The sequence below is a fragment of the Danio rerio genome, chromosome 1 (genome assembly GCF_052040795.2).
Source record: "Danio rerio strain M-AB ecotype USA chromosome 1, GRCz13ab, whole genome shotgun sequence".
Classification (NCBI taxonomy): Eukaryota; Metazoa; Chordata; class Actinopteri; order Cypriniformes; family Danionidae; genus Danio; species Danio rerio.
The window spans coordinates 57,309,773-57,323,704 of record NC_141021.1 but is presented as its reverse complement, the minus strand read 5'-3'; the positions used below and the strand labels follow the sequence as shown (position 1 = coordinate 57,323,704).

The 13,932-nt window shown below is 37.9% G+C and overlaps 1 protein-coding gene and 1 long non-coding RNA gene across 26 annotated transcripts in view; both read right to left on the bottom strand.

The window, feature by feature from the left end:
* Positions 1-8: 8 nt before the first annotated feature.
* Positions 9-12,740, bottom strand: gprc5bb (G protein-coupled receptor, class C, group 5, member Bb). Of its 25 annotated transcripts, none has more exons than XM_087234820.1 (6): positions 12,263-12,740; positions 8,564-9,634; positions 3,490-3,599; positions 2,407-3,299; positions 1,509-2,086; positions 9-690 (listed from the first exon to the last, which is right to left on the bottom strand). In XM_087234820.1, the coding sequence occupies exons 2-4, from the start codon at positions 9,630-9,632 to the stop codon at positions 3,255-3,257; spliced, it is 1,224 nt and encodes a 407-aa protein (XP_087090946.1). In that variant the 5' UTR covers positions 9,633-9,634; positions 12,263-12,740; the 3' UTR covers positions 9-690; positions 1,509-2,086; positions 2,407-3,254.
* The window catches only part of LOC147847023 (uncharacterized), an 81,851-nt gene continuing 67,927 nt past the window's right edge, over positions 9-13,932 (bottom strand). Inside the window, exon 2 of the long non-coding RNA XR_015477207.1 lies at positions 9-900. This is a non-coding gene — a long non-coding RNA (uncharacterized LOC147847023). The remainder of the gene's footprint in view (positions 901-13,932) is intronic.

The following is a 13,932-nucleotide window of genomic DNA, read 5'->3' as shown; positions in this document are numbered from 1 at the left end:
ACAAGAGATGCTTTGAAAACACTGTAGGAATGTTTATTATAATTTATTTCAAATATAGACATCAATATAGGGAAAATACCACAGTTCTGTGCAATAGATCTGAACATCACGAGCAAAGTAAAGAGCCTTTTCCACTGACCCTGTTGAGAGTGTCTCATTTTGTGAGTTTGCAGCACCGTCACATTCATTTCACCAAACAAACACACAGTATTGCCTTACAAGATATCAAACACGGCAGAACATTTATAAATGTTTACCATCGACTGCATCATGAAGACTGACAATCAAGCGTGCAAAGTTCGGAAAAATAACATCGAACATGATATCAAAACAAAAGAGTATTAAAAAAGAGAGAGAGATTTAAAAACAGGATACCAATTCAACAATGGAATACAAAACATTTTAAATAAATTAAATACGTTTTAATAAATTTAAAAGATTTTGATTGGATATTTAAAGTGGAATGCAGGCAGAAGATTTGCTAAGGCTAGAAAATAATGAAGTAATCCCTCTCAAAGATCAATCCTTTAAAGTCAACACGAAACCAAAGCCAGCCCTGCTGAAAAAAACTGCTTAAACTGGCCTAGGCAGGTTGGCTGGTTTTAGCTTGTCAACCAAGCTGGTTTTAAAGGGGTTTGGCCATTCCAGGCTAGTTTCCAGGCATTTCTTGCCTGGTCTTTACTGGTCAGGCTGGGCAATTACTAGAGCCAGACAGAATCTGCTGACATTTTTTGCTATTTCTGCACAGAATTTTGTTGAAAGTCTGTAGATTTATGAGGAATAATTTTTGGAGCATCATAACTAAAACCTTAATATATAAAATTATACCTTTTTAACTTGTCTTTAATGTTTACAATGCAAATCCAATTACATTCACTTTATTTAATAAACAAAGCAAGTCTGTCATATCCACTAAAAGACTGAACATATTACTTTACAAAATGGATTGTAAATAAGTCATATGAATATTTTTATATTAGTAAATAATATTAATTAAACCTTTTTAAAAACTGAATAAATATAAATTTACACAAATAAATAAATAGACTTAATGACTGGCTAAAAGTCTGTTCATTTGATTTATTTACAATACAGTTTGTAAAGTAATATTTTCTGTCTTTTAGTAGATATATTATATGACAGACTTGCTTTGTTTACTAAATAAGTGGATTTAGATAGATTTGCATTGTAAAAACAATAAATAAAAGTTTATTAGCTATTATTCTTTAATTCACATATTAAGTTTTTAGTTACAATACTCCCAAAATATTTTCGCATAAATCCGCAGATTTTTTACAAAATTCTCCACAAAAATAGCAAAACATGTCCACAAATTCTGTCTGGCTCTAACAATGACCAGCTTAAACCAGCTTGACCAGCCTAGCTAGGCTGGAAGCCCAGCTAAAACCAGCTATGTCCAGCTTAAATCAGGCTGGTCAAGCTGGTTTTAGCTGGTTTAGTCTGTTCATTTTCCAGCCTGACCAGCTATTTTTTAATTCCTGACCAGCTATTTTTAAAATTCCATATATTAAGGTTTTAGTTATGATACTCCAAAAATCTTTCTACATAAATCCGCAAACAAAATTCTGCGCAGAAATAGCAAAAATGTCTGCAGATTCTGTCTGGCCCTAGTCATTGCCCAGCCTGACCAGCTAAGACCAGGCTGGAAATGGCTGGAAACCAGCCTGGAAATGGCCAAACCCCTCTAAAACCAAGGTGGATGACCAGCTAAAACCAGCCAACCAGCTTAGGCTGGCTTAAGCTGTTATTTTCAGCAGGGAACCCTGTTTACTTTATTCAAATTTCTGCTTACATTTTGAATAATTAATAAGATTATGTTCTCAGCTAGAGTAACACGGTGGCTCAGTGGTTAGCACTTGTTGCCTCAGAGCAAGAAGGTCACTGCTTCGACTCCCGGCTCCATTTTCCCCCACAGTACAAACACATATAGGTGAATTGATTGAGCTAAATTGGGTATGGTGTATGTGTGTGAATGAGAGTGTATATGGTTGTTTACCAGTACTGGATTAAAGCTGGAAGGGCATCCGCAAAAAACAAATGCTGGATAAGTTGGCGGTTCATTCCGCTGTGGCTACCCCTAATGAATAAAGGCACTAGCCGAACGAAAAATGAATGAATGAATGTTCTCAGCTAACAAAACAATGCTTAAAGTGTTGTCAGAACGTTTCTTAAATGTTTTTAAATGTTTTTCTTGGTTATATTAATGCTAAGAGAACATTACATTTTAATTACCTTGAATTGCAGAGATTTAATTACCTTGATCATGATAGAAATGTTACTTATTAAATGTTCTCGAAACATTCACTCACTCATTTTCTTTTCGGCTTAGTCCCTTTATTAATCCAGGGTTGCCACAGCGGAATGAACCGACAAGTTATCCAGCACTTTTTAACACAGTGAATGCCCTTCCAGCCACAACCCATCTCATCTGTTCACCTGTTCCCAATTCACCTGTACCGCATGTCTTTGGCCTGTGGGGGAATCCGGAGCACTTGGAGGAAACCCACGCGAAGGCAGGGAGAACATGCAAACTCCACACAGAAACACCAACTAACCCAGCCGAGACTCGATCCAGCGACCTTCTTGCTGTGAGGCGACAGCACTACCTACTGCGCCACTGCGTCGCCCTCGAAACATTCTGAAACTATTTTTTAACAATAATTTGATGAAGGTAAAGTTTCTGTGCTAACATTATTAAAGACCAGACTTTGAATGACCGTTTTATTAGTGACACTATGATAAATATTTGTTCATAACTTTGAAAAATGTTACCAGAACACTGTGAGAATGTTTCCCTGATTAATTCATTGTAATCTGGCTGAATTTGTGACTGATTTTTAATTAATCCCTAAAATGATTCTCCAACACTGCGGTCATGCAAGTAAATGGGTCTGTGAGCAGCATTTCGTGTTGACTTCAACACTCCCTCTGCTTTCTCCTTCACACATCTCTCTTTATGTAAATTATCGCAGGTCTTCATCTGCGTGTGATTTGTCCAATCGCGTCATCTAAACATCACCATGGCGATATCAAATACGTGTCCTGTACTTTAAAGTAAGCACTTATTCGAGAGCTTGTGCAAAACTAGCTGGCTCCTGTGTTAAAAGTGTGCATTTAGCTTCCACTTGTGGCCTTTAATTAGAGGAGCATTTCCAAATGATTATTATGGAACTGTAATAAAGTGCCGTTTGACCCTGCGAGCCGTCCCGGGGCAGACGAGGACGTTATTGCTCTCACCACAGATGCCTGCCTGTGAAGTTTGGAGGAGCCGTGGGGATCTGAAACACAGAGACTGAGCTCACATATATCCAGTATTTACATACAGACAAAAAACGTTTTCACGAATGCAAGTGGATTGAACATAAAACAATTAAGTTGTCCCCCCAAAAAATCTTAACTGTGTTATTTCAACTCATTTTAAATAAGTAGACTGAACAAGCAGCAAAAGTAATGTTATTATGATGTTACCGGTCCTGCATTCATGAGCAGAGCCATTTCAGTAGGCTGGTAAACGTGACTCCGGAAAGGCAGAGCGGGCCGTATTAATCCATTATGGTAACCTCCAGCCTGCAGAACTGCTGTAAAGGACACAAAATATATATATAATATGATATGAAACAAAATGAAAAGGAAAAGTAATTGGGCTTTATGAAATAAAGACAAATTATAAAGATATAAAAAATATATTAAATAATTTTAAACAGACTAAGATGTTTGATTTTTCAAATTTTTTGGAAACCGACTTCTTTTGAAACCCTTTTTAGGTTTATGTTATAACCAAAATCTAACCTTCATTGAACTCTGGCATTTCCTTAATGTTAGAGGAAGGGTTTTTTAACAACATAAATTATGCAGAACATACTATCCGCTTATTAAGTGTGACATCACATGAAGCGGCTTCCAAGACCAAGTGCTCTATTGAACTGTATGGGGAGGCTCAGACAATGGTAATAATCAACGTTTACAAAGCGATGTAATGCTTTTGAAAATCAGGATTGCATATATATATATATATATATATATATATATATATATATATATATATATATATATATATATATATATATATATATATATATATCAGAATTATTCGCCCCCTGTTTATTTTTTCCCCAATTTCTGTTTAACGGAGAGCAGATTTTTTTCAAGACATTTCTAATCATAATAGTTTTAATAACTCATCTCTAATAACTGATTTATTTTATCTTTGCCATGATGACCATAAATAATATTTTACTAGATATTTTCAAGACACTTCTATACAGCTTAAAGTGACATTTAAAGGCTTAACTAGGGTAATTAGGTTAACTAGGCAGGTTAGGGCAATTAGGCAAGCTATTGTATAGTGATGGTTTGTTCTGTAGACTATCGAAAGAAAAATAGCTTAAAGGGGCTAATAATTTTGACCATAAAATTGCTTTTAAAAATTTAAAAACTGCTTTAATTCTAGCCAAAATAAAACACATAAGACTTTCTCCAGAAGAAAAAATATTATTAGAGATACTGTGAAAATGTCCTTGCTCTGTTAAACATCACTTGGAAAATGTTTAAAAAAGAAAAAAAAAACTAAAAGGGGGCTAATAGTTCTGACTTTAACTTTATATATATATAAAACACCGTGATTTTATATAACATTCACTTTAATGTGTGATAGGACTAGGGCCAGCCAGAATCTACAGACATTTTTGCTATTTCTGCGAAGAATTTATGCGGTTTTCTTTTAGGAGTATCATAACTAAAAACTAATAATAAAAGCACATTTTTTACTTTTATTTAATGTTTACAATGCAAATTCAATTTGATCCACTTATTTGGTAAACAAAGCTAAGTCTCTCATATAATATATCTAACTAAAAGACTGAAAATATTACTTTACAAACTGTATTGTAAATAAGTCATATGAACATTTTAATATTACTATTATTATATCACAATAATATTAGTGAAAGAAAATTTTAAAACTGAATAAATATAAATTCACACATATTTACACAAGAAAAATACATTTTAGGGCTAAAAATCTGTAGAAATCTGTATCAAGATATGACTAAAAATGTGGTCATAAATGAATATTTTCTCAATTCATATGAGAACCTCTCGGACCTGGAAACAGTATTCCATACATCACGACTTAACAAGCGGGTTATGGCTATTATCACAGCACATCCAAAAGGGAATTATGCTAAAATATTTATATGACAGACTTTCTGGATAACTAACTTCTAGATTTCTGGATTAGTTAGATGACAAATCATTGGTTTTTATCAACACCTGACCGAATTTGTTTTTCTAAAAGCCAGCAATGAACTGATGCTCTTTGGTAAAGCAGTATGGGAATATATATATATATTGCCATACTGGCTTGCATGGTTCAGGACCCTGTAGAGCTGCACATCGATGGATTTGCTCTTCAGTGTTTGGACCCTCAGTAGTGATTATTAAACCACACTGAACTGAACTGAACTTAAACTCTGAAAACTGAACTACACTGTTTTAATTTACTATGATCTTCTATGTGAAGCTGCTTTGACACAATCTACATTGTAAAAGCGCTTTACAAATAAAGGTGAATTGAATTGAATAATTTCCTCAGTAAAACATTCAATGAGCATTTGGAGCAACTATTTATAATTTAGGTGAATTATATATAAAAGGACTGCATGAAATGTAATAAATTGTCATCTGGTTGATTACAAACACTGTCAACACACATCTGTGAACTGTTCAGACGGTCAATTTTGCAGAGCAGGCTCACCTTATAGTAGGGCTGATTAATTGAAAAGTAATCAAAATTCAAAACCTATCAATTAAATTTTTCCAGGTGCATTTTTTCATTCACTTTTTATCACATGTGGAGTCGAGTGACCCCGCTCTGTTAAGTCTTATTTATACTTCTACATCGAACACACGAGTGTGGTCCGGTGCAGCCTCAACAGAACCTCTCCAAAAATGTAACTACACGTCGCATGTTTGCACTGTGAAAATAATTGGAAGCCGTGCCAGAGACGGCATATTTTCCATCACAATAAAATTATTATTTACATTAAAATTTTTAAGAAATGTTTAAAATATTATTTATAGGATATACAAGAGTTATTTTATTTAGAAGTGATACTGCTTATTTTCTGCTTTTACAATGAAAAACGTAGACAATAATTAATTTTGTTTCCAAAAGTGCAAGTTATTCATTTATTTATTATTTGACTGTTGGTTTTAGGCAATGCGTGTTTTAATTTCAGTTATTTAACGTTGATATTCAATGAATAATCAGATAGTAGATAGTGTGGTTTTTCTTCAATTATTTTAAAATCATTCATGCACCCTTTATTCAAAAATCTCTCACTTGTCATATGAGCATATTTACTGCAGAAAACTTATCAGTGAACTATGAGGGCAAAAAACAAAATAAATAAATAAAATAAACGTTCATTAATTGGAATTTAGTTAAAATGTTCAATTAACGCCTTTGTGTGCTTTTACCCATGTGGTGACTTGCGCCTTAAAATGGACTGTTTTCCATTACCCCTGTTCCCATCCCCTCTGTCTATGTTGTGTTTGCCGGTGTGCTTATGCTAAGATAGGGATGTTTTTCTCACTTTTCTCACTTTGTCCTAATCAAGGGCAAGCTGAGGGGGTGTTTTTTTTTTGCCTAACTGTCCAAATGTATTTTTCTTCGTTTCTAAATGCTACCTCCTATGATCTGTCTCACCTGAAATGTTGTTTGTGATGTTTTGTGTATGGTCTGGGGGGTCCAATTTCGCTATACGAAAGTGTAGTGACAAATAATAATAATAATAATAATAATTCCTTACATTTATATAGCGCTTTTCTGGGCACTCAAAGCGCTTTACACACAATGGGGGGGAATCTCCTCATCCACCACCAGTGTGCAGCATCCACCTGGATGACGGCAGCCATTTTGCACCAGACCGCACACCACACACCAGCTGATTGGTGGAGAGGAGACAGCGATGAAGCCAATTGGAATATGGGGATGGTTAGGAGGCCATGATGGACAAAGGCCAGTGGGCAGATTTGACCAGGATGCTGGAATTAAACCCCCTACTCTTTTCGAAGGACATCCTGGGATTTTTAACGACCACAGAGAGTCGGGACCTCGGTTTAACGTCTCATCCGAAAGACGGCGCTCACTGAGCAGTATAGCGTCCCCGTCACTATACTGGGGCATTAGGACCCACACAGACTGCAGGTTGGGCGCCCCCTGCTGGCCTCACTAACACCACTTCCGGCAGCAACCTAGCTTTCCCATGTGGTCTCCCATCCAGGTACTGACCGGGCGCAGCCCTGCTTAGCTTCAGTGGGCGACCATGTGAGAGTTGCAGAGAGCTAGCTGCCAAATAAAGGCTTGCTTGATTGATTGATTGATTGATTGATTGATTGATTGATTGATTGATTGATTGATTGATTGATTGATTGATTGATTGATTGATTGATCATGATTTTAATTTTAGGCCAAATCGCCCAGCCCTACCTTAAATACAAATGAAATCAAAAATAAACCATATTGATTTTGATACCTTACATCACTAGTTTTGTGGTGAACAGTTCATTAGTGCATGTCATCAAGGAAAGAAAAATGGTTTGCCCTTAAAGCCTAAAATTTAAAATCTAAAAATGCATTTTCTGTTTGTTCTCAGATAAATAGGGTATATGCCGAAGCATGCTAATAGGACTTTTAATTTGCCAGTAACCTGGGTTAAGCGCTTCCGTTAAATTGAATGCCAATGCAAAATCCGGTGCGTTTAAGGTCTGTTTTCTTTAAAAATCAGCGATCTCCACTAGCTGAGTGATATCCGATTTAAAGTGGGTCTCAGACTGTACAAGATGCACTGCATTAAATTACATTTTCCCCTCCATTTCTTTATAATATGAGCATTTATTTTACCCCAGTATATTCAATGGAGCTTCTGTGTTAGCCTGCCGATTTTGACGGGCACGTGCGAGTAAACAGCTTTTTGTCTCGTTTTACGCTTGAGCAACCAAATAAATGCTAAAGTTTATTTAACTGAACGTATTTTAATGACATTAAAACATTGATACTGTAAAAGGAACCGTATAAAATGGAACAAAGTTTACAATAACAGGTCACCGGAAGTGTATCAGCATGGGAACAACACTAGCTCGGCATATACCCTATTCTCAGATCTCAGATCTGCGTGAGGTATTGGGCGTGGCTAACATACTTAAACCCGCCCCTCTGGCTGTCAGTTTTTACAACAGACAGAAATGGTGAGGAGGAGGAGTCTGTCAGGTTGTAATAACTCTCCCCAAACCCTTTTCCAGATCTTTCTGAATGAAATACATACTTTACTACATCCAATCAGCTCGCAGTAGAAAACAAGCCGCGCCCACTGTTTCTTCATTTAATATTACGTTTCACTAACTCCCTCACAAAAAGTAAAAAAATAATGTCTTAGCTTCCAGTTCATGTGGATTTTTTTAAATACATTTCATATCATTCTCTAATGATTATTATTATTATTAAGAGCTGCACACTCTTTTTATTTAACTGGCAACCCACCTGCGCTGTGCTCCTCTACAGTGTACGCCTGACTCTCGGTGAACGGAGCTCTGGGATTGGTCGGCCGCTCATCGTCATGGTAACCCTGTGCAGCTGGAGGCTGTGGGGTGTCGTAGTAGTTCTGTGCGGTATCTGCGCTCCTCTGACTGGACGGACGCAAACACAGGTGTGTTTCCGGGATAGCGTGAAACAACAACAGCACCCAGCCCTCGGTCACCAAGGCAACCGCTAATGCCGGCTCATCCCAATCCTTCGCCACAGTCGAGATGCCGACATCACCATAGAGGTAAAGCCCAAGCCAGGCGACCCATAGGAGAAGCGACGAAAGACATGAGAGGAAAAGCCAGACGGCGTTACACCTCCACTTCATCCTCTTCCTGCTGGATTCCTCTCTGTTATTCCCTCCGCACAACACCACAGCTAGCGACAACACGCTGGCAGCTAGCAACAGTGCTAGAGCATAGCTGCAAACCAGCACAAAGTCCAAAGGCAGGTATTCACAGGCAGCATGTCCCTCACGGACCACCGTAAGCAGCAGCCACTCGCCAGCGATGATGCCTTGAACAACAGTAAGCGCGAAAGCCAATCCGGCGAGAGAACTTCCTGCAGGGCTCCGCCTCCCTCCGGCTAGCTTCTTCAGCCGCACTCCCTGTGCCAGCAAACAGGAGAAACACATAGCAAACAGCGCCCCCCAGAGCCCGCGGCGCACCATGCAGAGCACCTCGCCACGCCCCACCATAAACACCAGCGATAGGCTGAACAGACCCATCGTTCCAGCCAATAGCAGGAGGAGCGGACCAACGCCGCATCTTTTGTCTGGTTCAGTCACCGTTTTTAGCTTGGCCAGGAGAATGATGGCCAGAATCAGAGCGGATACAGTGCCGCCGCAGGCTATGGCCTCCAGCACGATGCCCCACACTGACTCCAGGTCACACAGAACTCTGTACGGCGGGTCCACCGCGGTGCCACATCCACGGGGAGGGGGAGGGGCTAAAGCCTGGGGTGGGTCTTCAAGAGCACAGCAGCCAATCAGAGAGAGAATAAAGATGAGGGTGGGCCTCACAGCCATGGCTGCAAGAGAAAGAGGAAACACTTTAGTTTGAGTACCAATACTCACTGTTAACTAGTGGCTTATTATTACCTGGCTATTGCTAATATATTGGTGGTTTATTAGTGTTTATAAGGCTTGATTTTATTCTAATCCCTAACCCCAATTATTACCTTAACGACTATTAAGAGGGACTTATTATGCCCCTTTTACAAGCTGTAAAATAATTTGCCTAGTGTAAATAATGTACCACATAAATAATGATTTATAACTCTCTGAAACTGACCCTTTTGGGATTTGATCTTAATAGTGCCACTTTGGTGACTGTCGCTTTAAATTCAAATGAGATTGTCCTTTTTTGAGAAGAGGGCGGAGCTACAAATGCTTATGCGTTAACATAGCAGCAGATTCAAAATGACAAATCTCACTCAGGGCTGTTTATTCTAATGAGGGAGAGGTGGTCACTGGTGGGCGGGGCTTTCCCCCTCTGATGACATGTACAAAGGAAGAATATCAATCAAAGTGTTTCTGCAGACTGTTTTTATCAAGAGTGATATTAAAAAATAGAGTTAATATTTTTTTTACAATTAGAGGCTGGCTATATTCACACAGTTTTACCACACAACTGTGTTTAAACACCTTATAAAAGTGATTTTTCCATAACAGGTCCCCTTTAATATGCAGCAATTTAGGTGTTTGTTGAGCGAAAATTCATAGTTAATGGTTTATTAATATTGATAATTGTAAGAGTGACCAAAAAATGAGTATAACTGTGGGTATTTCTTACATTCATTTTTGTGAATCAGCATAAAACATCTCCGAGTTGAATCACAAATTAAATTCAAATTGACTAAATTACCACAATAATTAATGATTATCCAATATTAAAAACTGCATTTACATAATATATACATTTTTTTGCATGGGGTGGAATTAATCACTGCGTAAAGCATTGCAACCTACTTTTAAACATGCAGTAAATCACATAAAACTGCTGCCACTGAATATTAGTGACATATAAAACTGTTTAAGTCTATTTTACAAATGGGTACAGCAGCACAGTGATCAGGAAGAGAGCTCATCTCTGTAATCTCCATTTCCATAGAAACAGCAGCTTCTCTGCGTTGAGGGCAGTGTAAGTCTTCCCTGGGATTTTTCCTTTTAAATGCAAAATTAGATTTAAAATTTAATGTTATTAATTTAACTTTAATACTGCATTTAATGCACTAAAGCAGATCATATAAAATGTGTTTTTTCCATTTGTGACCCAGGCACACAAAAGCAGTTTTATGTTGCACAAGTATATTTTTGCATCCCAATCTCATTCTGAATACATACCTCTATATACATTTCTGGAGAGCGCCAAATAGGTTCCAGGTGGTATGTTTTTTGCAGTTTTTGTTTTCGCAAATCCACTAGAGGGCACTGTGTAAGTATTTTGAGATCTCAAATTTCTCTCGCGAGTGTCATTCATGCCTCCTCTCTCTCCTCAACTCCTCTCTGCTTCTCAAGTCCGCCAACATACATGGTGAGCTACTGGACAACAGCGGGAAAGCCGTCCATATGGCGGTAAGTGGTCAGCTGGTAAGAATGAACGGCGTCATACCCAGGGCTTAATTTGTGCCGGAACACGCCGGATTTTACCGATCCACCTCCTTAAACGCCCTCCTCCACCGTCCACTGATCACTTTCACTTTCTTACGTGACCCCCTCGCCCCACTTACTTTTGTCTGCGACACCCATCCGCCATCCACTGCACCCTCTTCTGCTCCGGGACCTCGCAATTCACAAATTAAGCACTGGCCATACCACCAAATAGCTTTCATTTTAAAGACAAAATGCAGCCATATATACTCCAGGACACATAATTCGCGATCTCCAGAAATGTAGATAGGGCTACGCTTTCAGAAGAAGCCTATGTTCCAACTTTGTCAATAGCCAAAAACACTTTGAATAATTTTTATTTTATGCCAAAAATCATTAGAATATTGAGTAAAGATTATCTTCCATGAAGACAAATTTAAAAAATATAAATATACTTATGTAAATATATCAAAACTTTATTTTTGATAAGTATTCTGCATCACTAAGCACCTCATTTGCACAACTTTGAATGTGATTTTCTCAATATTTAGCTTTTTCTGAACTCCCAGATTCCACATATTCAAACTGTTGCATCTAACCCAAAAATAGTCCTATTTTAACAATATAAAACTTATTTATTCAGCAAAAAATGCAAACATTTGCCACATTTGTTAATTTCATTCAACTATTAAGATTGCTGCTTGTCACTTTTATTTAGGAGCTGCTTTTAACCAGGCTGTTGCTTGCTTAAATAATAGATGGGCGGCTAACTTTTGCTCATCATCGGTGTAAACTTAAGATGCGCGTTCACTTTGTCTCGCATCCTCAACCCTTTTTAAAACCCCGACAGTTGCCATGGCAACCAGCGGCGCGCGTGGGCTGGCCTAGATGGAGCCGCGCATTTATATAAAAGAACAACAAGCCAGAAACACACACACACACATGTTCAGACACACACAACTTTAAGATTGAATTTGACTTGAGTTGATTACCAACAGAATCACGAGGAGCCGGATTAGCAGACAAAAAACAGTTACATAAACGCGACGACAACAGCCGTTACTCACCGTAAAGAGTTGAAAATACACCTCGAGAGTTATGTTGATGTGTGTTTATGTAGTGCAGGAGAGTTTCTACACATCCCCACAGCTCAAATCTCTTCTTATCGAGTGGGAATTATCCTGAAAAACACAAACTCGAGCTCTAGCATCGCGCTTTCCCCCTCTCCCTCTCCTCCAGTCACTCAGTAATCGAAAATCAGTGACAGAAATCCGGAAACTGCGCGACAGACACACCTACACACAGCATCAGCAGCAGACCGTGTATATCTGTCGTTAACGCGGCTCTTCCTTCTTTAAACGTCTTTTTACGAGTGTTAAAGCTCCTCTTGTGGATGAGAGATGGTCAGGGTATATTCTGGCAAACCGTTTCCCAATCACGCTTTGCAATCGGCAAAGCAGAACGGAGCACACACCGTTTACCAATTCAGGATGGATAACTCGCAAAGCAAAACTTTCCTGCGTGCTTTCTTAACATATCGCTATCAATCCGCATTGAAAGCAAGATAATATAAACGTAAGAGGCGGGGCAAGGGTTTACGTTTTTCAAATTAAAAGTGGGCGTACGTTTAAATGAAAAAAAAAAAGATATGCCTAATGTTAATGTGAAGTACAGCGCATTTGCGTCCATTCTATATTCTATACACTGAGTGTAGGCTAGTAATAGAGGGTATTTACTCTTAGTAAGAAGATGTGACAATAGCAGCACAATATTTTATTTTTAGTATTTTAAACATATCACGGTGGTGCAGTGAGTAGCACGATCGCCTCAAAGCCTGGGCTGAGCCAGTTGGAATTTCCATGGGGGACTTGCATGTTTTCCTTGTGTTGGTGTGGGTTTCCTCCGGGTGTTTGAGTTTCCCCCACTGTCCAAAAACATGCTGTACAGGTGATTTAAGTATATATATAGTGATGGGTTGCGGCTGCAAGGACCTCAGCTTCCAAAAACATAAGCTTGATATGTTGGCAGTTCATTCCGTTGTGGCGACCCCAGATTAATAAAGGGACTAAGCTGAAAACGAATAAATGATTCAATAAATGATTAAAATATTTGCTCCTTATGGGCCATCTAATCTATTGCAAACAGTAGCAATTATCTGCAAGTATTGTAGCACTTTAAGAAAACAGTAGTCAATAATAATTTAATTAAATACAATACCAGTCATAGTTATAAAGATGAACAACAACTAACCTAATATTCCTTCTTCAGATAAAATAACTCATTGTAACCTTCATACTCTGACTATTTTTAATCCAAGTAGTCCTCTATTTTTGTACAACCAAGAGATGACAATTTGGGGGAACAGAGTCAGAAGTCTTTTGTCAGAAGATTAAGAAACTGTTTTATTAAAAAAAAAGGATGTAATGCAATTTGACAGAGAAGACTGAATGCACGAATTAAGAAATTTCATTAATCAAATTAATTAATCGTTTTTTTTTATTTATTGTTCATTCCTTATATTCAGTGCCATTTCAGGGTAGTAACTGTCACTGATTTATTTATTTATTTATTTATTTACATTTTCTGGTATTTTTATAATTTCAGATGAAGGAGCACATGTTGAACTATAAGAAAAAATATACTGATCCAGTTCAGGATACTACATAGCATTTTTTACAGAATTTTCACATGTAACACAGGCCAAATGTTCCCCTTTTACAGAACATTCTCATACCTT